This window comes from Gavialis gangeticus, unplaced genomic scaffold (genome assembly GCF_001723915.1).
Source record: "Gavialis gangeticus isolate Ggan-Ray unplaced genomic scaffold, GavGan_comp1, whole genome shotgun sequence".
Classification (NCBI taxonomy): Eukaryota; Metazoa; Chordata; order Crocodylia; family Gavialidae; genus Gavialis; species Gavialis gangeticus.
The window spans coordinates 68,413,092-68,439,094 of record NW_017728992.1 but is presented as its reverse complement, the minus strand read 5'-3'; the positions used below and the strand labels follow the sequence as shown (position 1 = coordinate 68,439,094).

Here is a 26,003-nt window from a genome sequence, read left to right as displayed (position 1 = left end):
GCGTGGCCCAACCAACCTGGCTGTGGGGGGAAGCAAGGGGGTGGCTGTATTAATTGCCATTGCTCTCCCACTGCCAAATTTCCCAACCCATGAGGACCCTTATGGGACAGATTTGGCCCATAGGCTTCAGGTTGATCGCCACTGTAATAAATGCACAATAGTAAAAGTCTCTTCTACTCTTCCTATACACCTTACAAGCCCTCTGCATGGAGAACATTGCTTAAAATTTTCAAAATTAACCCAATTTAAACTACTTTATTTTTTAACTGAATTTCCACAAATATAAAAAAATCCCTGAAGAAAACTCTAAAGGCAAAAAAAGTAGTATTGATATGTGCAAATGTCTTTGTTTATTTTAATAAATTTACTATTGGCCCACAAAATAGAGGGACACAATCTTTGAAACATAAGTTTATACTAATTTAATTTATGGTTTCTAATTATGGGAGTTGTCCTGCCAAAGAGGATTATGAATAAGCCCCAAGCGGGAATTTCAACCACTTTCCCATTTTGTGTGAGGTGGGGAAGGAGATGATATTTTTAAAAAATTGTACGACTTGAATGCTCATCCAAAGTATCCATTTCATTTCAAACACAGTATATACACGCTGAACCTTGTGGGAGGGTTGTCATCAGGCGTCTGAAGTATATCCCCCAACATACGTAATCCTGTTTTGGCGGTGAAGGATAAGCACTCATCTCCAGTGAATGTGCTTTAATGTATTTAGTGTGCAGTTACTGTGTGTTCATTGATCTAACTGTTAAGAGAGCAAGTAAATTAGAATTTGGGTGATGAACCTCGAAAATTTTTGGATAATTAAATAACGTAAAAACCAATCTCAAAAATAAATTATTGGCATCAATTACAATGTCTGTATAATTGTAAAATTACCAAAGGCAAGGGGAGCATGTGACAACTGAAAACTTGGACCAAAAACTTTTCAAATGTCGCTTCTGAAATTAGGTATCTTAATTCTGTATTTTGCAATCCAAAAAGTGTCCAGATTTTCAGAGTCTCTGAGTAGTACCAATTTTCATTTTGCTTTAATGACAGCTGTGAATGCTCAGATTATCTGACCATTTTTATTTAAGTGCCTAACTTTTAGCACATAAGTTTGAAAAGTGGAGTTTTTTCAGTGTTCAGTCCTGTGATTTGATTCTCTGAATGCTGTTAGATTTTGGAGTTTCTGATGTCACTAGATAGCACAGGTTATTGAAGTAATTATTGTAAATTGATGAAGGACCTGTGAAAATGACTGATAATTGATAGCATCTAAAAGAGGACAGCATGATATTAACAAACCAAACCTCCTCTGTAGACAAGCTAGTTTTAGACGCCATTAACCTTTTCAGTAATATGCCTAGTATACATTTTTATCAGGTGTTACTTTGTGTAATAGCTACTTTAAGTCAAAGTAGTTAAAAGAATGTAGAGTATCAGTGAACTGCACATGCGTACTGAAACTTTGTGATATTTATTAGTTTAGGTCTGTACGTAGGAATCTATTTCATGATAAGTTGAAAATAACTTCTTAAAGAAGGAAGTATAAATATGGAAATAGACTATGCATTAGATTTATATTACAAATTGCATTAACCTAGAGTTATTCTGACTAGCTTAATATAAACCAAGTGTTTAAAAAAGAATAAATAATGAGAGAAAAATGGTGCCATTTGCATAGCAGTATTTGCTGTCTGTTTACTCTAAGAGTATAAGTGACCCAGTTAAAAATGGCATTGTTTACTTGTACTATATTACCAAATGAGGGCTTTCTTGGGGAAAAGATATATAGCACCAATCTTGAGTACCCTCTGCTGACCAAACTATGATATGGCATCCCTTTAGGAAATTGCTGCTTATCTTTAAAACCTTGAGGCAGGCATAATATGGCAAGATACTGAAATAGGTTAAGGAAGCATGTAACTAATCATGCAAGCAAACTTATTAACCAGCATAATCCATACTGTAAAAGCGATACTGCAGATTCAGGATTACTGGGGTAAAGAGGATATATGGGGGAGGGGAAAAGGGTGGAGTATTTATTTTTATTTTTTTAAGCTCTTTGGTATACTAGAAATTAATGTGAATGAAAATAAAAATAAAATTCACCATTTGTTTTAAGCTAAACACAAGTCACATTGCTTCTAGATAAATTCATTTTGTTTTGTTTTCACCTTTAAAAACTACAGTTTTATTGTGCATACAGGTAAAAATAATGTATGTTCTGATAAAGAATATCATCTTTGAAAGCCAGATCTTTTTTTAAAAAATCACTTAATCTTTTTAAACATAAGCACCTTACTTTGGGCACCTTGACTCTGAAATCTAGGTAGATAAATAAATTTTGGGTTTTAGAGGTAACAGACACCCACAACTCCTGTTACCTTCATGAGAGGTAGTGAACGTCAGCACTTTTGCAAATCAGGCCACTCTCAAATAGGTGTATGGGTGCTTAACTTTTTGCGCCCCAGGTCAAAAATATTTGACATGGGACTGTGCCTGCAATAGAAAGTGAACATAAGGTTTATTTACCAAAGGTGAAGAGGGGAGGTAATGCATATATTTATATTTTACATTCTGGTGTGCTATTATACATATTACAAAAAGGAAATACGTTATTGAAGAGGTAAGTTTAATTCAAATGTAAATACCATACAAATGACTCATTAACATAATAGAAATAACCAGAAAATGACAGCATTTACTCAGAACCCTAATTCTTAATGTACTGAAACTTCTTTGCAGAAGATATATAGAGAGGAGTACCATTAATTTCTGTACTTAGAGCCATAGAAAATTAATTGTGTGAAATATTTTTGTAAAAACTAGTTATGTTCTCTAGACATAGGCTTCCAAATTATGCATGTAAAAATGTATGCTTATTGTTTGTTGTAAGGTAAATGCATTTTAAGTAAAAAAATAAAAATCTAATATGTATTTATATATAAGCACTATGACAGCTCAAACATGTAAAAGCTTTTAGCTTGGTATTCACCTCCAAATCAATATAGTATAGGTATTTAATTCAGATTTCAAGACATATGATTTGCTATTCAAAGCAATAAAAGAATTCAGCATGTCTCTGTTGGCACTTTGAAATTATATTGTACATTTTTGCAGAGAATCAGTGTTAAATGCAATGAAAGATCCAGATTGGTATTTTCTAGATTTTATTTTAATTCTAAAGGGTAAATATACTTAGCTTGCAAAATGCCTAAATAATCCTGAAAATATAAGGATTGTAATAGCTTTTTAACACTTCAGGAAATGTTTTTTATAGTTAGTCATTACTTCCCTTAGGACTGAATGATTGTTCAATGTGAAAAGTTGATGAAGTGTAGAAAACTTTTTTTCTGTAGCTGTTTTGTTTTTAAGTATTGTCATGCTCTTTTGTGTATGTTAGTGGTTGCTTTATTAAAAAGTCAAGAAACAGCTTGGTACAGAGCATGATAGAGTTTGCATTAATTTGCATATTGCCCTGTATTAAGTTTGCATGTAGGATGAGTTAACAGAAAATTCATAAATTTCAAATCTCCTGTGTTTGAATAGGTTTGAGTCCTAACATTATATCTGGAATTTGTTTAATCTATTATCCAAAGTGGGCACTTGTTTAATAAAGAAATGCACTATGTGATAGTTGGCAGGTTAAATTATAGGAGTTTTTTTAATGATTAAAATAGCAAAAGGACAGACTTAGAGACTTTGAAACTTTCTTATTCAGATTTAGCATAAAATATTAAAATAGAAAATGTGATTGCAGCATTATGGTTTTTCAGGGGTTTTTTAGAGAATCTTTAAAACAAAATTAAAAATTATTTTATTCAAAAGATTACTGGTGTAATAAACCAGAGAGCTTTATATTTGTTCTGCTGATATGTTTAGTAGTCCATATGCAGCTAACGTTTTTGTGAAAGAATTGCCATATATCAGCCATTTTTCTAAGTGACAAAATTTGTTTAGTTTAGCCCAACATTTAAAAAAGAAGCTAAGAAATGCAATATATGTTTATACAAAAACTATGTATAAGCAAGAGCACAATTTAGAGTCTGAAATTACTAAATTGTATTTATCTACATTTTATGGTATTTCTGCTACTTTAAAATAGAGCTATAATGACTTTAAGAGTGTAAAGAAAAGTAATCACATTATTTCTTAAATGATACTTAAAGTTCAGTTCAGAGTGTGTTTTAGTATTCAAGGCATTTTCAACTATTGCAATGTAAATGAAGGGCAAAATCTGTCTCTGATATACATGCCATGAAACCCCATTGCAGTCAATATGATGTTAGGCAGTGCAGAACCTGAATGATTACTGCAATATAATTACTTTTAAAAAGCCTTACTTAAGAAAACACATCAAAATCAGGATACCTTATAAAAAAAAAGTTACAGGTGAGAAACTGCACAAGCTCTTCTTCCATTGTTAGATCCATTGCAGTTTTAGACTAAATTGTAACTGAGCTGACTTAAGGAACATGTTGAGACATATTTGTACCAGTGGAAATCTTCATGAAATGTCACATTTTACATTAAAACATTAGGAGGGTTTTTCCAGTAGTTGTAGTAATCTATTTGGTTTATAACATTGGGAAAGCTATTATATTAGTAGCAGAATAACTGCAAAGCATGATGTCCTCACAGAAGTAAACCATAGATGGCTGTTCATCATAATAATTTTATTATTTTGATGTTTTTCATTATTTGTTAATGGGTAAAGTTTTTGTCATCTTTTACCTTTTGTTAATTACAATAAGTTGATTTCATTAATGTGAATAGTGTGACTTCCACCTTGTAACTTTCTGATGTACAGTACAGTGCTACATGGTGAATATTGGGGCCCTTTACTCATTCATTGATTCAAACATAATAAATAAATAAATAATATAAAAACTAGACTGATGGATTTTTTTTGTTGAAGCAGGAGAATGCCATACTTACCCTTTATTGTTGGTATAAACCATTATTTTACTGAGAACCATTAGCTATTTAAAACTTGGTACATAAATTAAAGAGGAGCTAAATGGATTTGTGATTGTTGCCATTAGTAGCATTTTAGATTATACAGGCAATTATTGTGTTCATTATCCTAGAGCAGCCCCTTTGCAAAACTATTGTGGTTGTCGTAGACATTATGTACAAATTTTCCCTTGGAGATTAAAATTTCCAGTGGCGTATTTAATTTTCTTATCACAGTTGTTTCAAATAGAACAAATATTATGACAAGTAGAAGAAAATTTGTTTTACAAATATGGGAAATAGCAATAAATATTGAAAATTACTTAATATACTTAATTTATCTATTTCTTATGTAGTCATAATTACTTATTCTCATTATGAATATTTTAGGGTAGAACAGGTTATTGTGACTAGGAAATGATTCATTTTTTAAAAGATCGCACACTACAATTTTTTTTATAAAAGTGCAGGATCTGGTGTGTACACTGAAATAGGAACTTGCCTATTTCACCAACACTGAAGCCTACTTAATGGAAAATTGGTTAGATGTCAATATGAAATGTTTAGCTACCTAGATAAAATGGTTTGTGATTCATGCTTTGATTGCAGAAAATACTATACGTGTAAAAGTATAGTATAAAGCTACATACCTTGTATTTTTAAGTATACCTAATTCCAGAAAAGAGTTTTGGAGGTACATGCACCCTACCAAAAAAGGAGGATGTCACAGTTGACTTCACTTAGTATAGAAAACAGAAATGCTAAGACTACTGACAGTAATATGATGTGAAGACTAGACAGGGGTAAAGTTATCTTGCAAGAGGACAAATCACTTTCCCAAAAGAAGACATTTGCCATGTATTTGGAAAAAATCTTTTACCAGAGATTTTCCCCCCTCTCTTTTTAAAAAAATTGTTCCAACAGCTTTTTGTTGGATTCTAAACTCTTATAGTCACATCTGTCGTCATCAATTAGCAAGGTATTACTGCTTTGTATTAGCTACATATCAATGTGCAGTGGCCTACATTTAATGTTTCCAGCCTAAAAGTGGCATTTTTTTTCAAAAGAAACTTTGTATTCATTTCTGTTAGTTTTTGTCTCTGCCTTTACAGTCTTTCACTGCTATGATTCAGGAAAAAAGTGTGAGGTAGTGGTTATGCATATTGCAAGACAGTGATTCTTTATTTTATTACAAAAAAAGACCAACTCTAGAAGGCCAGATTAAATCATTCCTTTCACTTTTTAATGGGATTTGGATGAATAGAGTAAAATATGCACTTTGCATTCATTGATAGCATCTTTAGGTTGAGGTAATTGAGTCTTTTTTCCCTGACTGAATGAATAATGACTTCATCTGATCCTCAGCGAGGCCTGAAACTTAGACTGCCTTTGTCAACGCAAAAAGATCTGGGCTTTGAAACATGCTCTACTTCCCTGGCTTAATTTTTCTTCATTTTAATCCAAAAACCTATTTTTCTCAATAATTCAAGCATAAACTATGTAGTAGTTGAAGCAGCGGAAATTGCAAGATATTTGTCCTCGTTGTGCTGCTTTTTAAATGCAGCTGATAAATCAGCCGCTGTGGTCTTCAGCTGCCTAGTTCTCAAGGGAAGGGACAGCCTGTGCACAAGCAAGAATGCTGGAATTTTTCAGAACTACTTAAATATAGTTCCTTTACAGATTGTTTGTTATCTGGGGAAGTGTTATGTTTTACTGGTTTTGCTGGCAAGGTCTACAGATAAAAGAGCCTCTGTAAAGGAGCCTAGGGAAGCCTTGCTGACATGATTTTCCCACATATTTTCATGACTATAAGATCATCCGTAAAAGTGGGTCTCAAATACTTATAATACAATATACATTATTGGAAAAGTGGAAGTCTTAGTTGTACTGTATTCAAAATGCCTCTTATTTAGAAGCATGCTAACTGCCCAACGAACACATTTTTATGATAGCACTTATAAGAGTTCCTTGAATGTGTTTTTATTTTACTTGTGGAAAACTTGGTTTCTATTTTGCTGTCTTAAATTAAAAATAAGTATTACATTTGAAATGGATTTTTTCTATTTATGTCATTATTTATTAAAAGTTGTTTTGTTTTTTTTAATACTGCAGATTTCCAAATGGTATTTCTTTAAAATAGCACTGAATGGTAACAAATTAAGATGGGTTAGACATGCAACTGAATATATTATTGGATTTTGATTTTCAAGCGTAACAAGTTTTGTGATATAATGCCAACAAATGAACAGTTCACCATGCTTCAAGGATAACACAAAGATTCAGCAATTTTTCTCGGAGGGGGAAAAATATATATATACACATAATAGGAGGAAATTGGGGGATAGCCCCAAGAAGGATATAATAAAGGTCACCAAAAGACATTTGTGGTACATTTCATAGCGTGAGTGTTGGAAATGTAATTGGCCTTTAAATAAACAATTTCTATCGCATATAAGTGTAATCAGAGTTGTTTATTAGAATGTGTTGTTAGAATTGAGCTGAGCATACGAAAAATGAAAATTCTAATAATTATTATTGGCCTTTTATTTCCAATTTTTTGTATTGCAGAAGTGTGAGTATATGAACAATTTATGGCTAACCTGGATTTACTGAATTGTTTTCCTTAGATTGGTTTGCTGGACCTTGAACTGAATCAACTGACCAAAGCCCTGTTTTTGGCTCTCGTTGCACTGTCAGTTGTTATGGTAACCTTGCAAGGATTTGTGGGTCCATGGTACCGCAACCTTTTTCGGTTCCTCCTCCTGTTTTCCTACATTATCCCCATCAGGTATGTATAAGAACAAAAGGAAAACGCAGATGTCTAATTTCACTGAATGCGGCTTTCTTGAAATTTATACTTGGTTCTCATTGTGAAGGAAATTGATCTTATCAGGAAGCTGAAGAAGAAGGTGCCAACAAATCTGCTGATTCTTGAAGGATCACTCTACAGAAAACAATACTGTTGTATTTTTTGTATAATGTTCATCTGCTGGAGTAATCAGGATATCTAATCCTTTTACTAGCATACATTTATTAATAAGGATACAATCTGAGTATATTTGAGAAAACAATTTTAGAAAACGTGTATTTAAACAAGCTATTTGATATATATTGGCATTTGTAACTTCTAATGCCTTTTTAATTATTTAAAATGTTCTTGTCTCACTGGCTAAAATACTGTATAAAAAGATTTTTTCCACTACTCTAATATATTTAATTTAAGCTTAATGACTGTATAATATTATGGTTCTTTTGCAACTAAAGGGCTTTTTAACAGGTGTTAGATACTGTGACCAAGTAGAAACTTGCCCTGAATTAATTAGTTCATTAAACATGAGTACAGTATATTCAAATTGCAGATAAACTAGAACACTATGGTCTCCTACAGAAATGTAAGTTGTAACAAGAAGCCTTACACAGGTAAGAATATCTTCCACTTCGATAGAGCTTGCTTTTGCAAAAATGAGGAAACTCCCTCTACAGGTCAAGACAAAGATAGCTGCTAACTTTTAGATTGTAGTGATGTCCAAAACACAGAAATAAGTTCCTGAAGTTGTGGGCTCTCCTTACTGAAAACTAGGTAAATCTACATTTCGTCCATTTAAAATTTTCAAGGGGAAAAATGTGCGTTTTACAAATGTTACTTGTTTGATACTCAATAAATATATCAACTGAAGAAATCTCAGACTTTTTTAAAGTACTTAAATAGCTTTGTAAGATGTCTGGAGTATAAAATGGAAAAGAATACAATAAGTAAGGGATATTGTATTTTCAGACTTTTGGAGGCTAGTGCAACTGTAACTAATACAAAATTGGTCTTTTTTTAAAATGAAATGCATGTATTATTGATGATGGTTTTTAATAAGGCAGTGAGAAATATTTAAGAGTGTATATCTGTATGTATGCACCTGCTTACCAATAAATAATCTCTTGGGGAAAAACTTTAAACCCAGGATCCTTATGCCCATTGCAGGAGGTCAGCACTGCTCGTGTCAGATTTATATGATACCTAAGGATGGAACTGAATTTTTAGGAATGGGAACTATATTTTTTTGCTTTTTGTCTGTAGAGCTATAGGGCTGATCTTCCTCAAAGGTAGCATTAGAGATGCACAGAAAGATGTGGCTTTAAGCCAAACTATATATTACTTCATCAATGAGCAGGGATATACCACATTTGCTCCGTGAAATTTGACATTACCCATGAAATTCAGGCAATGTTTGTAAAATCCATGGGGAAAAAAATTACGGAACAGAAAATACTGGCTCCTCAGAGGGACCCAGCAGGTCCTCAGTAGACTGCAGCAGCCCAGTGAGGGGAGGGTGCTGCCTGCTCAAAGGGCTGTGGACAGTATGATTCAGGAAAAAAGTGTGAGGTAGTGGTTATGCATATTGCAAGACAGTGATTCTTTATTTTATTACAAAAAAAGACCAGCTCTAGAAGACCAGATGACCCCTCGCCACTGATTGGCTGCAAGGGCTGCCTGTCCTGTGGCTCTGCCCCTCTCCATTCATCGGCAGTGAGGGGTAGGGCTGCGTGGCAAAGAGCAGGGCTACATGACAGGCATCCCCTACCAGTCAGCAGTAAGGGGATGGGCCACTGGGATCTCTTCTGCAATCGGGCATGATGGGGCCACCACGCTCCACCTGTAAAATGGCTGTCCAAGCCCATGTTCTCCCCACAAAATCTGGAGGCACCCCCAACAAATTAGGTAGTTACCTATCAATGAGTATATCAAATTGGTTTATGCTCTGTTGCAAACAGATTTTGTGTTATGGATTTATTGGCACCTTTTAAACTGTTGTTTGTGTCAGAACTCCCTATAGTTTCTTGTATGGTGTTGCTCTTTGACATGTATTACTTTTCTGTTACTTAGTATTACAGAGTTAGCAAGTCTATCTGTAGAGGTAAAAAATGTTTATTTTTCGTAAGTGGTGGGGTGGGTTTATGTTACTGTGACATTCTCCAACCCCAGATGTGGCCAGAAGAGCCTTTAAGACACTCCTGGGATGTTCTCACATCTTCAGGGGTGCCCTTCTGCCCCAAACCCCTCTCTGACATCTGCTGTGACCATTGAGAGCAGATTGAGGTGTTCCAAAGGTCAGTTCTCTGACCAAAGACACCTCACCTTTACCTGCTTCTCCTGGGCCTTTCCAACTCTTAGCAGAGGAGATTTTGCCAGCTAGAAGAATTGCACCTTTGTCCAGTCATGTACTCAGAAAAGATGGACTCTCCTTCTAGAGAAGAGGCCCGCATGTATGGTCAAATACTCTGAAATTGCACTTACCCTGACAATAAGTAAGTTATAAAAGATAACAAAAAGATTTATTGTAAAAAAAAAAACCAAGAAAAAACATAAGAAATCAGTTACCATACATTGGGATATAGACAGAGATATTAGAACAAACAAGCAAAAGGAAATGACAGAACAATAAATTGTTCTTACCCTAAATCTTAAATTCAAGAATGTAGTTTCTACTCCGCCCACTAGCTGAGGGGCTCCAGTGTTCCTCTAAGCCCCAGGAAAAAAACTGAAGATCCCAACTTGCTCTCATGGCAGAGCTTAAGTAGGGTTTCTTATCTGGCCATTTACATATATCACCTGTTAGATTCATGGGGAGCCACACTATGTAACTTACTGCCCCTACCCCATACATGTTTACGACACAAAATGTCTGTCCAGTTCTAATTATGCAAGAGAGAATATTTGCATCCTTTCAGACTCAAAGATTACTAATCTAGTATCCTAAAGATAGTGTGTCTCACTTAATTTCCCCTCTGTGTCTTTTCAGGTGGTGTTCTTAGGGGTCTCTTCCTTTGAAATGTTAATTCATCATGGTCTGGAAGGTCCTGTTGAGTAAACAAACTTTCAGCTGTTACTTCGCTTCAGCCATTTAGGCTTGGAGTCTCTCCCAGTATACAATCCTGGCCCTGCTATAAAAAATACATTTCACAGTACATATAAACATAAGGACGATAGAGCTAAATACAGCTTGGCACTACCTGTGTGTAGAGACTATGTATGCTACATCAGTAAAACAAACTCAAGAAAATGTGCCTGATATCCCACGAGCTCTCTAAAACATTTTAGGTTCCCGACAGTTGCCCTCATCTGTCTTTGAACAGGGCAAATTAAGAGTTTAGAGGGGACTATTTGCCAGGGTTCACTAAATTCTTTAATAAGAACCATGGTTTTAAATCTAAGTTTATTAAAATAAATAGAGGGTAGTTATAACTTGTTACTGGATGCAGCTGAATTAGGATGGAACACATACCTAACCCCTGATTGATACAACTTTATAGCAGTTCCATCCCTGCCAATAAAAAGATATTAAAACCAAGGGAGAGTCTCCTTATTCCAGAGTAAGGGGTCCCATCTATTTTAGTAATATTCTTCAGTGCTTTGCATAATTTCATGACCTGAAGAGGAACATTCTTCTAATTCTTCCACTTGCATCTCTAGTCCTGCAAGACCACCTATATTAACTGCTCCTTGAGCAACAAGATAGCAAGACTCATTGCACTATTTTCTGTGTACTGGTTTTGCCCATGTTTTGAATAAAATGTTTTAATTAATATTAACTACTTTCTGCTTGTATAATAGAAATTAGTTTTATCAAATATTGGAGGTTAATATCAAAAGAAGTGATATTAGAAAGGATATATTAGATCCAAAATGTGACGTTTTGGTATCTAAAAGGAGAGAGTGAATAGGTATCTAGCAGAAAATATACTTTCTTCAAGAGGCAGTCTATTTCTAGACTGACTTCTGTTTAAATTGAGTCAGCCTTGTACAAGGTCACTACCCACTCTATCAACGAAATAAACAACTTGGATCATACTGTTGTTCAAATGTCACTACACTTCTCTACCTCCCATCAGGATGTTAGGCATAGAGGGTAAAGATTGACCTATTCTCAAGATTGTACGTGAACTGTAAACCATCTGGGATAGGAATTGCCAGAATAATGATAATGAAACACCAGGAGTTGTCTCCTTTCACTGTTGGATGCTTCTAAAACAGTTATGAGGGGGAAAATAATTGAGCTCTTCTCCACAGGTAAAGGAAATCAGTTGCGGGGAAAAAATCAGCTGTTTCAGGCAGAGTCTATTCATACTAGAAACTGCATTAGTTAATGCTCATGGAAACTTGAGCCAGACTTTAAATTTGGGGAGCAGGAGAGAGATTGGGAAAAGTGTTTCATCATCCCAAACACTAAAGATGTTGCCCTAACTAGAGTAGGAAACAGGTCATTCACAAACTGATTGAATGTTGAATGAGTATTTCCCAAGCCCTGTATTGACCCCTAAATTGATTTAATGAGCTGACATTAAAAATGCTATTTATTCCTCTGGAGTCATTATGAACATTGAAGTACGTGTGCTAAATAGAGACTTTAGTTGATATGCATTTTCTATCACTTTCTATAAGATAGTCTGCATCTGTGCTGTTGTCCTTACATGAAGCCATTATTACACAAGTACATGGGAAAAAATCCATCCTATGAGTGTGCCTCCAGCATGGCTGTATTGTTGTTGAGATCATAGTTGAAGTTCCAGTCTCACGTGCCATATAATAGGCCAGTGATGTTCATTTGAATATTTTAATAATTAGGACCCTTCCATTTGATAATCTGTTTTTCATGCTGCTGCAAGGCAGTTGGCAAGAACAGTGATTTTCTTTACCAATAGTGGTCCATGTATCATCTAAATGAGGGAAGATGCCAAAGTAAGGTTTTAGTGCTGTCTTTTATGAGAAGCTCTCTTTATGCTTATAAACAGACTAGATACTGTCCACTAGGTTTCTGAAATTATGATTAAGTTCATAGAGAGTTTTGTGACAGGAATTTTTAATGTACTTGAATGCCTCAAATTTCACTGATCCTTGTGAAACCTGAGTTTGGACCTCAGCATGGCACTAATAGCTTTTTTTTCTCCCTTGATCCAAGGCTCTTGATGTCCTCAATCCCAAGGTGATTTTTGACTTGCATGTATTCTCTAAGTGGGAGGAGGTAAATCTATGCTTGACAGACTAACTATCTTTTGTGGTTGGCTTTAGTCTGTTGGTTTTAGTTTAGTCTTACAAACAGTGCTTTTGTAGCATTCCATACGGTTTCATCATGTCTGTTTTCTGTCAGGTAATCATGAAGCAGTGATGATTGGAAAGACTGGACACAACCTGCTGGGGTTATTTGACCCCAGCAGTCTTTCCTGCCCAGAGCAGGGAGGCTGGACCCAATGATCTCATGAGGTCCCTTCCAGCCCTAAACTTCTGTGAGTCTGTGAATCATGCAGCAGTGTCTAGGAATATACTTTTCATCTCCATTTGGTCAGAAGATTTGTTTCCTTTGAGTGTAGACCGTATTTCATAATTCGTGCTTTGCGTTATTTTCAGATTTAGACTAGTATGTAGGACTTTGCCTTTAAACCTGAAAACAAGAATTTAGTGCAGGGTAAAGCAATTTGCATATACTCTGGTGCTTGGTGATCCATGTTTCCAGGTAGAATTTGCAATGTTGGTTTTGACCTCTAGAATCCTACATGCCATGGGGCCTCCTGGAAAAGGCTCACTCTCTGACACTTTCTCACACTGTGGCACAGAAAACTCAAAAGGCTCCAAAAACTCCTCATGGTCTTCTGGAATAGGCATCTCTAACTCCAGTGGACTATCCTGTACCTTCCCACCAGCAAGATGGGTCAAGGAAAGATGTGGAACTCAAGGGCTCTGGTTGCCCTAACATATCCAACAGTCCACCCTTCAAAGCAGGAAACAATCCACTCTTGATGTCTAGCAGGAAAACCACCAGTCGTCTGCTGCTTCCATAGAGAATGCATTCAGGGAAGGTTACTCCCTTAAAAAAATTATTAGGTTTCTTGATGAAGAAGGGGATTCTAGAAGGTTGAGCCAAGCACCTGAATGGTTCCCTAAGTATAAACTTTTCCTAGCTTTAGCTCATAGTACAAAAAACCAGCTGAGAGTTACGGAAGCAACAAAATAGCATGCTTTTAGACCTAAAAAGTTAACACAGCACTTTGATGGGATAATCAAAAAGAAAATGAAGATGACAGCTTGAAAGAGGAACTTGTTAGTATAGAACAAATCCCTTGACTGCCAAGATCAACTTTCTGGGCTACTTTCTGACTCATAGCTTTCTTTCCTCTCTTTCTTTGCTGTCAACATCTCAAACCTCTCACAGTGCTGACCTTTACCCTTGGTTCACTCAACATAAATGGATGCAGGAACCCCAGAAAGCAGCTTTCTTTGTGTTCCTGAACCAGAAATGGTTAGACTTCACTTTGTTACAAGAGATGCACACAAATGGAACCAACACAGCAGACTGGCACGCTGCCTGAAGGAGAAGAATCTTCCTAAGCCATGGCACAATTTCCACTATGAGTATTGCCATCCTCTTCTCACCAAAACCAAGAATGGCTACAGTGGTCACCCAGAAAATCATTCCTGCTCACCTATTAAATGCCTAAGCCACTTTGGAGCACATCATCCTAATTAATAACTATGCACCCAACAAAGGTAGGGCAAGGAAGGGATGCACTTTTTCAGAATGCTGGATGACCTTTTACAGACTATAGCCAATGACAATGGCCTCCTGAATTGGGGTGGGGCATGATTCACCCTTGTTTGACAGCTACAGAACTGTACAGGCAGCAAGCCTATTAAACATGTGGCTGAATCTCTATCCTAGCATGAAGCAGTACACATGGGTGAAGGCAACCACCGATAGGTTCTTCCTGCCTTGCCTGAATCAGCTGTATATTACTGAGCGCCACCTGACGCTGCTGTGCTGCAGCCATTTTGTGCCATCAGGAATCTCAGATCATAGTCTGGCCTGGTGTCAGCTGGGTTTTCCTGACTTAATTCACAACTGAGGAGCCTACTGGTATCTCAGTGGTTAGCCTCCTGTAGGATGCCCAGTTTTGACACTTCTTCACATACCTGTGGCAGACCTGGACAGCCTCAAGAAGTAACTTTCCCCTCCTGGAAACAGTAGTGGAAAATGGGGAAAGTACAAATCAAGATTTTTTATAAACATCAAGCAACCCAAGACCAGCACCATAATGTGCAAAAACTAAAGGAAAACATTGTAGAGTTTGAGACTGTCCTGAGGGATGCTGGTAATGACCGTGGACTGCATGAGAGTCAAGCTCCAGAAGAAGCACTTACGTGAATTGGTAAAGGGTTGAGCCCACATCCAAGAACTTAGAGACTGATAGCCCACCTTGATTCTTTTCCAACCAAGAGAAAAAGTGTGCAGAACAAAATCACCTGACACCTTACAACCCTGTCGGATTAGGTGCTCACAGACCCTGCCTAGATCTAAGAGCATGCCTTTAGCTCCTACACAGAGTTGTTTGCAGCTGAGACTGCCTTCCCAGAGGCTATTCCACAGCTGCACATCAGCTCTGCACATCTGAGGCTGCTAAGCTGAAACAGGAGCTATCCCTGGCAGAACCGACTGCTGCTGTTGAAGACCTCACCACAGGGAAGGCACCAACTCCTGATGGATTACCCATCAGATTCTGCAAGACCTTTTGGCCTCTCCTGGGCTCAGACCTCATGCGTGTCTTCCAGTAGAGCCTTGAAGATAGGATCTTTCCAGTCAGTTACTGGCAAGCAGTCCTCATGCTGCTGTCCAAGAAGGGGGATCCCAGTAACATTAAGAACTGGCAACTAGTGTCACTCTTGTGTACCACTTACAAAATCCTGACCAAAGCTCTGGCCTAACTGGCTCAAAATGGTCCTGGCTTCTGTTTTAGGCCCTGAAAAGAGTTACTGTGCTTCTGCCAGAGCCATCCAAGACAGCCTATTTCAGCTACATGATCTGCTAGCAGCCATAGAACTCTCTGATCACATTGGCCTTGTCTCCCTGAATCAAGAAAAAAGCCTTTGAAAAGGTCAAGCAATTGGAACTCTGGAAGCATTTGATTTTGGGCCTGTCTTCACCTTAACCAGCTGACCTCCTGTACCAGAACTTGTCTAGCCTCCTGAAGGTGAACAGAGAGCTGTGTGCCCCATTCCCAGCTTGCAGGGGAATCCCCCAGGGCTGACCTCTCTTAGGAATGCTCTATGCCCTAACTATTGAGTCACTGCTCCACATGCTGTCGCAGCACCTGATGGGCCTGACCTTCCAACAGGCTGCAGCTCCAAACCACTGTCCCTCCCCCCCAGGTAAGGGGACAGCTTTTGCCAATCATGTGTGACTTTTTGTGATCAGTGAGGATAATGTCCAGTCCCTGATGGAGTGTCAACAGGCCTATAAGTGTACCTCTACAGCTTGTATCATTGGGCCAAGAGGAACACATTTCTTTTGGGCACCTGTGCTGATGCTCAGCCCCCAGATTTGCCAGGAGGCCTGTCCTGGTTCTGTGATGGCTACAAAGCACTGGGCATTGTCCTAAGCCCTGGTCTATAACTTAGCCTTGCAGCAAGGGACCCTGAGTCTTGCCTCTTTTACATCTTTCCATCTAAAGCCCAGATAACTGAGAGAGAGAAGAAATCAATATTTATAAAGCATCTCAGTCTTCCAAGTCTGACCTATCAGGACTTTTCATGCTCAGAAGTAAATGCAAAATCTGCTAAATGCACATTTTAAATGTGTTCCACTGAAAAATAGAACTTCTGGATAATAGAAAGTTCCCACTCAGTGACAATCACCCCTTAAATCCCTCTTCTGTTCATGTCCTGGATAGTATCCAATATATACTTCAGGCAAGCGTCTGAACAGAAGCACAGCATCCTGCAGGGGGCATTCTCTCAGAGCTTTGTAGCCCGCAGGAGCCTCCCTAGTCATGTACTGCTGCTGTTGTGTCCCATTACCAGCCTGCAACTCTGCTGGGTTGCAGATAGGCAGGCTATAGTTCTTTGGGGTCAGTGCTAGGATTGGGCTTGGGGGAAGCCATCCACAGTAAGACTTGGGGGGTGGGGTTGGGAGGCCAGCATGCTGTGGTTTGGGATGCAGTTGGGGGTACCAGGGTGTGGGTACCTCTGCGATGCAGGCAAAATGGTGTCAAACCATCAAGAAGCTGCAGATTATCTGCAAGCTTTTTACTAACAACCTTTTTTACTACGGTTCGTCTTAAACTCCTAAATTTGAACCCAGCCCTTCTCTGTCCATCAATGCATGCCTCTCTAGCCTCTTTCTGATGAGAGATCTTCAGTCAAGCTTCTGATCACTTAGGTTTTTCTTTTCTTTTTTTCTTTAGCAGATGGCTGAATTTTTTTACAGGCTTGACAGGGAGGTGTTTTTTAGCTTGTTTTTTAAGGACTGTCTGTAACAAGCCTAAAAAATCCTCCTCCTGACATTTGGTCTTCACTTCAGCTGGGCCATTAAGTTGCATTCAGTAGACCACTACTATGGGAAATGAGTAGGCAAGATGCTCCAAAGTGCATGATTAATATAATTTATTGCACGGATATGTACAGTTGGCAACCCTGCTCCCCTTCTAGGTTTCTGTTATCTTATGATTTAGAAGGGGAAAAAATGAAACTTTTGTAACATGCTGATGTAACAAAAAATGACAGCTGTTTGAAGCTGTTCCAAAACCTATGATACTAGTAGTAGTATTACTATGGGAACTAAATTAATGAGCAGACTATATAGAAGGAGTTCAGAGGTGCATGACAATTGTTTGTGAAGCATTTAGCACATTTTTTATTGTAGCGTGACACAAATCACAGCACCACACACTTTTACCAACTTCACGTTTTTTAAACTATTGAAGAGTTGGTCTAATAAGAGATATTGGATTTACCCAAAGAACCTTGTCCACCTATGTCGTTAGACCAATGCAACTACAACCTACACCCCTTAAACTATTGAAGTAATTCAGAGAGAGCACAATACTGAAACAATACTGTAATAAATATGGTGATGCCCATTCTTGAGTATCCAGTAGTTTGCAGCCTAGGGCTTTACTACATAGTTTTCCTTTCTTTCTCTTCCTCTGTTGCTTCCTTTTTCCCCACTTCTGTATCCCCCTCCCATGTGTCTTTTTAGACCTCTTTAGTCCTTCTTCAGCCTTCCATCTCTTCAACCTTCCTTCCTTCTCTTATTTTTGTCTCCTTTCTTGCCACTCACCTACTTTTATATGTTCCTTTCACTCCTGTTTTCCCTTAACCTTCCCCATTCAGGTATGTATTCTGGTTCAGGTATGTATTCTGCCTCCATTTTAATCCCTTCCCTGCTTGTCAGGCCGGAGAATGGCTATGGAGCTGCTCATCTTGTTCTTCTCTTGCTGTTTAAGTGGACTTTGTTGCAAACTCTCTTACAAACTTCTGGCTTCTGTCTAGTAGCAGGGGTTAATGAGAATATTTGTGCTTAGGGTAGGTGGGTGGGTCTGCCATCAGGCCTAAACTTAGACTTGACACAGATCTGCTGCTAGCATTCCCTGGCATTGTTTGAAGAGGCTAATGTACATTTTGCTACCATGCTTCAGATGCAATGATTTATCATTTCAGTTTTCCCTTTTAACTTTTCCGTACCAGGCAGTCCCATTTCATACCGTAATGTGGCATTCTGTAAGGTTTACTATAGCTGGATTTTGTGTCAGGATGCATTGATGGAACTTGTTTTCCTCAGCTAGTATGGAATGAAAAGTTCCATTCCCATTGTCCGTTTTTCCTTTACCTTTGCCAAAAGCCTTGACTACTAGCTGAGTTATAAACAAGAAACTATCTCTAGTGCCTTGTATAATCCTAAAATCACCAGATTTCTTCTGTCATCTTTTGTAGTATAGATATGCATTCCAATATAAAAATTAGTGTCTCACTGAAAGTTGTGAAAAACACTAAATTTAAATTTTATATCAAAATAAAACAGTAAAAAAATGGACTGCTGGTAATATATTCAGTGTTTGTATTTGCTTAAATTAAAAATAGAGATTTCCGTTTGTCTGCCCCAGAATCTACACATCGTTTGATGCATTGAACAGCCATAGAAACCAGCTAACTTTGCCATAGGATTTATTCTGGGTTCTCATTCCCACCCTCTGAGTTGCTGGAAAAGAAACAGAAGATGCATTAGTACATACGATAACTAGGAGTAATGGACATAACAAAAGGAAAATTATGCCTGAATATAAATGGATAATGATAATGAGATCTACAGGACTGGTGGAAATTCATAACAAGGCTAGGAATAGCATAGAATATGCAGCACACACATAATCGTATATTTGCAATGGATAGACTATATTGCTTATTACAGCTATTCCACATTTCTTAGTTTTGTATTTAATTTTGATGCAGGAGGTTAGACTCAGTGGCTTGGTACAGACATTCAAAAAGCCCGGTTTTCTGTAAGCAGTGTAGTTTAGATTGGTAGTGAGCAGAACACAAATTCGCCTTTTGGTGGAGGGGAGGGGTATGCAAATCTTAGACTGGGTTCCACTGTTTTTAAATCAGTCTATGTGCTGAACTTCTGTTCTGTTATGGGTATAGACTGGTTTTGTGTGACAAATTTCTGTTCTGTTATGGGTATAGACTGGTTTCCAGTCGCTTATACTGGTAAGAGTGTAATGTCTATACCTGGCCTGTTGCATTAAATTTACTTCATTGTACACAATGACAACAAATACATCACTGAGATTCTTAATGAGATCATTAATCCATAGTTTTTACAACGTTAAAATAAAATTAAACATTTGCCCCAGGATACTGGTACTTTCCTGTTAGGGCAGTCATTTTAGCACAATGAGTATCACCAAGCACAGTTTTCCTGCTGCCAGAAGATTGTAGTCTTATTATGTTCTATAGATTTTTCAGATACTGCCTGTGTGATATAATATCACTTAGTAGTAATAGCAGTCTTTTACCTTTCCTTTGCTCTTCAAATCACAAAATTATTGTCCTTACACTTTCTGGCTGAAATTTTCAAAGCAGTCTAGAAGATTGACACATTTTCCTTTAAAATTAATGGAAGCAATATGTCTAAACCCCCTAAACTGCTTTGAAAATGTCAAAATCTGTCTCTCCTGTCCTGTACTCTCCTCTAACATTCATCTCCATTGGTCAGACTTTTCAGCCATGCAGAATCTAAAACCATTTATGAGTGTCATTAATATTCAGGAATTTTCTTTCATTTATCAACCTGCCTGTCCAATTCAGAAAGCCTATGATCTCATAGCATTAGCACTACTAAACCTGTTAGGGACAAAGTCTTACTTGTTGGCTGTATTTGCTATGTGGATTGACTAGCAGTCTTTCTTCACCCATTGCAGATTCTGTCCCTGGAATAAACTCTTTTTGCATTTTAGTCATATTGTAGAAAATCAGAAAAGAGATGCAAGGTGCATCTTGCTATCCTGAGCAGTATCTCGTCACTTCCTAAGGTTTTATATGTAGCTGACCATATGGAAATCCTGGAAATCCAGGACATCATCCAGGAAACCCAGGACACTGGCCCTCTGCCCCCACACTCTCACAAGTTGGTGGGGGCAGGGCTAAACACCAGTCAGGCAGCAGTGCCTGCCTGTCCACCTGCAAGGCATTCTGCATTGCTCTGACTCCTGGCCAGACTGTGGCCCACACCCCTGCATTTCCAGAATGCTCACTATAATTCCCAACATCCAGCTGGGGCCAGCCTCTGAAATCCAGGACTGTCTGGGTTAAAATGAGACATATGGTCACCCTACTTCATAGATTTCATAGACATTAGGGCTGGAAGGGACCTCGGAAGATCGAGTCCAGCCCCCTGCCCCAGGGGCAGGAAGTCAGCAAGGGCCATAGGATCCCAGCAAGGTAGGCATCCAAATGTTTCTTAAAAGAATCCAGAGTAGTTGCTCTGGACCACGTCTGGAGGCAGTCTGTTCCAGGTCTTGGGGGCTCGGACAGTAAAGTTTTTCCTTGTGTCCAGCCTAAAACAGTCTTGGAGGAGTTTATGACCTTTTGACCTTTTCATCCGTTGGGAGCGCTGTGTTGAACAGGCATTACCCCAGAATCCAGATCCTGATGTGTACACCCCTTATATACTTATAGGCAACCACTAAGTCATGCCTGAGCCAGCGCTTTTCCAGGCTAAAGAGTCCCATGACTCTCAGCCTCTCATCATAAGGCCTGTTCTCTTGCCCTCGGATCATACGTGCGGCTCTCCTCTGGACTGTCTGTGGCTTCTCCACATCCTTTTTAAATTGTGGAGCCCAGAATTTTGATGCAGTACTCTAGCTGTGGCCTCTCCAAGGCCAAGTACAGTGAGAGGATGACATCCTGGGATTTGCTTGAGAAGCATCTGTGGATGCAAGCCAGAGTTTTGTCCAGTTTACCAGCTGCAACATCGTATTGGTGGCTCATGTTCATCTTGTGGTCAGTCATGACACCCAAGTTCCTTTCATCCACGGTGCTAGCAAGCATAGCACTGCCAAGCCTGTAAACGTGATTTGGGGAGTTTTTTTCCCTGAGGTGGAGTACTTTGCATTTTTCCATATTGAATGTCATCAGGTTTTTATCCACCCGTTTTCTGAGCCTGTCAAGGTTGGCCTGGATCGCCAGCCTATCCTCAGGTGTGGATGCTTTACCCCAAAGTTTGGTGTCATCAGCAAACTTGGCCTGACCACTCCTGACACCAATGTCCACATCATTCATAAAGATGTTAAAGAGTATAGGTCCAAGGACGGAGCCTTGGGGAACACTACTGGTCATGGAGCACCATGATAATTCGCTTCTATCAATTATCATTCTCTGGGTCTGACCTCAGAGCCAATTCCCCAGCCATTGGACTGTGATATAGCCGAGGCCGCAGTTGGCCAGTTTTTGCATGAGGAGATCATGGGACACGAGATCAAAGGCTTTTTTAAAGTCCAGATATATGATGTCAATCTCTTCTCCCTTGTCCAGGTGATATGTCACCTGGTCATAGAAGGAGATGAGATTGGTCAGGCAAGACCCACCTGCAACAAATCTGTGCTGGCTGTCCCTCAGGATGTTACCATCAGCCAGTTTGTCAAGAATGGTCTCTTTGATAATTTTTTCCAAGGTTTTCCCAGGAATAGAGGTCAGGCTGATAGGCCTGTTGTTCCCCAGATCTACTTTCCTCTTGAAGATAGGCACCACACTGACCATTTGTGGCATGATAAAAGGTACAGACCCCTGTTTGTTTTCACTTTGTGTCACTATAATAATTTTTATCGCAAGCCAAAGGTGACATCTGTTTTTTGCCCTCAGAATCCAGCAGAGAAGCAAGCAATAGATCAGACAAAGCTATTGTGTTTGTTCTTCCCTGGGATACACAGGCAGCTGCAATAGAGGATGTGATGAGCCACTGCAGTAGATAAGGGACAACAAATCTTATAGTGTAGACACATATAACAATGAACTGTTCCAAAATGGCACTAATTGGGAACTGGTTCGTAATTGCATGAAATGCTGCGGTTCTGACACTGAATGAGGGAGTGAGCACCCAGTCCAGCATGCCTTACAATGGGCAACTAGGAGAGTGTTTGTACCCATGCTTGTGGATTCCCATGGGTAAGTGACATTGGCTGGGGTATTTGTTACTTTTCTGCTTTCCCTTGTTTTCTAAACATGAGCTCAGTAAACTTCAGTACACTGCAGATGATCAACGTGTGCAATGTGCTTGCTTGACTTGGGGAGTAGGTGAAGTGTTTGGACCCATGCATTTTGATTCTCAAGGGTTGGGGGGGCATGATAAGGGCTGCAGTCAAGGAGGAGTGAGAACACAGCTCGTTACTAGAAAGATAGCTGTTATTGACAAAGCGTTATAAGGGAGCACATTGATTTTAAAAAGAAGTGCCAACAAAAGGGGGAAAAAAGTGGTTGGGGACAACAGAGTAAAGGCTGTGTATCAGAGTAGCCAGTTGCATCCGTGTATGTGGGTGTGAGGAATAATGTAGTGTGGGATGTCTGGAGGATGGAACAAACCCATGCTCAGAATGCTTGTTGTCCACACACAACACTGAACAGTTCAAAGTGAACTGTTTCAGGATTAGTACTTCATTTTCCAGGTATATTTTTTTAACTGCTCCAGACAGGTTTAAACCAATTTAACTGGCTTGTATTTCTGTGCACTTCAGGTTTAAATCACATTTAAACCATTCTAAATGTTCTGTGCCCAAGCTCTTGGAGTGCTTCATAGATTTCATAGACATTAGGGCTGGAAGGGACCTCGGAAGATCGAGTCCAGCCTCCCGCCCAAAGGGCAGGAAGTCAGCTGGGGTCATAGGATCCCAGCAAGATAAGCATCCAATTTACTCTTGAAGGTGTTCAATGTAGGTGCTTGAACCACCTCCGATGGCAGGCTGTTCCAGACTTTTGGGGCTCGGACAGTAAAGAAATTCTTCCTTATGTCCAGCCTGAAACAGTCTTGCAGTAGTTTATAACCATTCGACCTAGTCATCCCTTGGGGTGCTCTGGTGAACAAACGTTCCCCCAGATACTGGTGGTCAACCCTGATAAACTTATAGGTGGCCATCAGATCACCCCTGAGCCTGTGCTTTTCCAGGCTAAAGAGCCCCATGGCTCTCAGCCTCTCGTCGTAAGATCTGTTCTCCTGACCTCTGATCACGCGCGTGGCTCTTCTCTGGACTTTCTCAAGCTTTTCCACATCCTTTTTGAATTGTGGAGCCCAAAACTGGACACAATACTCAAGCTGCAGCCTCACCAAGGCTGAGTACAAGGGGAGAATGATATCCTGGGATTTGCTTGAGAAACATCTATGGATGCAAGCCAGCGTTTTGGTCGCTTTACTAGCTGCAGCATTGCATTGCAGGCTCATGTTCATCTTGTGATCAGTGATGACCCCTAAGTCATGGGAGGGTGTTAACCCCTAGAGAGTGGGAGGTGGCGGCTGAGTGGGAGCCGGGCCAGGTCTCACCCCGCCCAGCCCCCAGGGAGGCACACGAACAGGCTGCGCAAACAGGCGCGCTTGTCTGCTGGCACGTGAGTTAGCGCAGAGTTCGCACAGGAGGGTGCGCAGGAGGGCCCGAGGCCCTGCCTGCGAGTCCCCTAGGGTAGACAGCCCCAGCCGTAGCCAGCCTACCAGTGGCATGACGCAGACGGGCACGCTCTGCGCCCCCCCCTCCCCCCCCCGGCACCTCAGAGACGGCCTCCCAGACGGAGCCCCTGGCTCTTGGCTGCAGGGGCTGCCTGTCCCTTTTTCAGACTCTGGGGCCTGGGAGCATGGCCACCTGCTCTTGTGGGGTCTGCTCCCTTTTGGGGTCTCTGGCGCACAAGCTGGAGGAGCTCCAGGCCACAGTCCAGAGAGTGCGTGCCATCAGGGACTGTGAGCAGGAGATAGACTCCTGCTGTCAGGCCCTTCTCCCCCGGGAGCTGGAGGGTAGACCACGGTCTCCCTCCAGGGCAAAGGAGAACTCCGGGACTTCCCCTTCTGTCCAGTCAGGGGCATGGACCAAGGTGGTCAAGGGCCCTAAGGCCCGCTGCACCAAGACCCCTGCCCCGCCGGAGCTTAGCAGCAGGTATGAACCTCTTGCTGCTCCAGCAGAGCCTGCTGAGTTGCCAGTTCCTGCAGGCAACACAGGCTTAACTGGAGCTACCGCCCCCATTCTCCCCAAGACCAAACAAAATGTGTTTGTTGTGGGAGACTCCATCCTGAGAGGAAATGAGGGGGTGATAGCCCATTCTGACCCCTTAGCCCGGGAAGTCTGCTGCTTCCCAGGGGCCCGCATCTGAGACATTGCGGAGAGGATCCCTAAGCTCCACTAACCAGTACCAGGTCGAGCAGCGCTTCCACCTTCCATCAAAGTTTTACTTGTGAGTTCAAGGAAAATGAAAAAGACGACTGGGGAAGAGGTAGATGAAGAGCTGACTGAACTTTTCAGTTTAAATATGGAAGTGTGCTCAAAAACGCACCTTCCATTCATAGTCAAATACACAGGTCCTTCCCAGTTTCCCTTGATGGGAAAAGGCTGTATATCTTTACAACCAAAAATAACTTTGTATCCTCTTTTCACCTCACTAGGATTTAGGGTGATTCAGGAAAAGTCCATCTCCACTTTAATGCAGAGATTTTCTTTCATAGAAACATCTAAAGCACTTATCAGTAACAACTATACTCTTCTAGACACAAGTACCAATGCCCTATAAAAATATTCTTATGCCATACTTGTAACTGTTTGAGATTTCTAGAGTTGTGACTTTATGAAGTTGCATGACACTTTTGCCACTCGAAAAGAAAAAATCCATTAAACCATTTTCTCTAAAATATGCTAAACCCTGAAAACTTATCATTTGCACATGTGGAAATAAACATAAGAAGAAATCAGTTTACTTGAAAGGTGATTTAAGTGAATTAGAGTCTGCATTCAGATGTATAATAATATGGCTGAAAAACCAAGGACTGTTTTCTGCTAAATCAATGGGATCTACAGCAGCCATAGGCTACTTGTGGTCTGTCTTTCTCACAGATGATGCAAATACATAACAATTGAACTGTTCCATGAGATACATATGGCTGTATCATGAAGTCCCATTCATATTTTTACAACCTGCTACATTCTCAACCTGCAAGTGTGCTTTGGCCATCAGGTGCCGATTTTAGAAACAGTTTCACAATTTTCTATTTGAGTAATTATTCCTCAGCTGCCCTCCTAGGGCTTTAACTGCTACCTGTACTACAACCTCCTATTATCTGTACCGAGGTTATATGCTTCCCTTTGAAAATTGCCTATGTCAAAGTTACTAGCTGTGTGTAATCACTTTCTGTTTTTGCATAAAGTAGAAATATTTATGCATGTATGAAAAATGTTGCATTTACTTGCCATATGTTTTTCACACTTGTGTGTTCTCACGTTCTCTCTGGCACACTCCGTGCAAATGTGCCAGAGAGAATATGCACAGGAAAAGTTTTTAGAAAAATATAGCAAAATATGAAGCAGGATTAACAAATCAATAATTTCCTTGCATACAGGAATGGAGGGTAGATTCTGTGATTTTTTTTTTTTTTTTTTAAAGCTTCCATTTAGTTAATTGAAAGAGAACTAAAGAAGAAAACTGTATAATGAACTAATGGGGAACATAAAATAGGGTTGGGATAAATTTATATTCAAATGGGAGATT

The 26,003-nt window shown here is 39.6% G+C and overlaps 1 protein-coding gene across 2 annotated transcripts in view; it reads left to right on the top strand.

Annotated features, from left to right (window-relative positions):
- ATP9B (ATPase phospholipid transporting 9B (putative)) overlaps positions 1 to 26,003 on the top strand; it is a 447,238-nt gene that overhangs the window by 338,096 nt on the left and 83,139 nt on the right. For both annotated transcript variants that reach the window (XM_019524099.1, XM_019524092.1), the window contains exon 12: positions 7,585 to 7,745. In XM_019524099.1, coding sequence (XP_019379644.1) covers positions 7,585 to 7,745 — 161 coding nt within the window. The remainder of the gene's footprint in view (positions 1 to 7,584; positions 7,746 to 26,003) is intronic.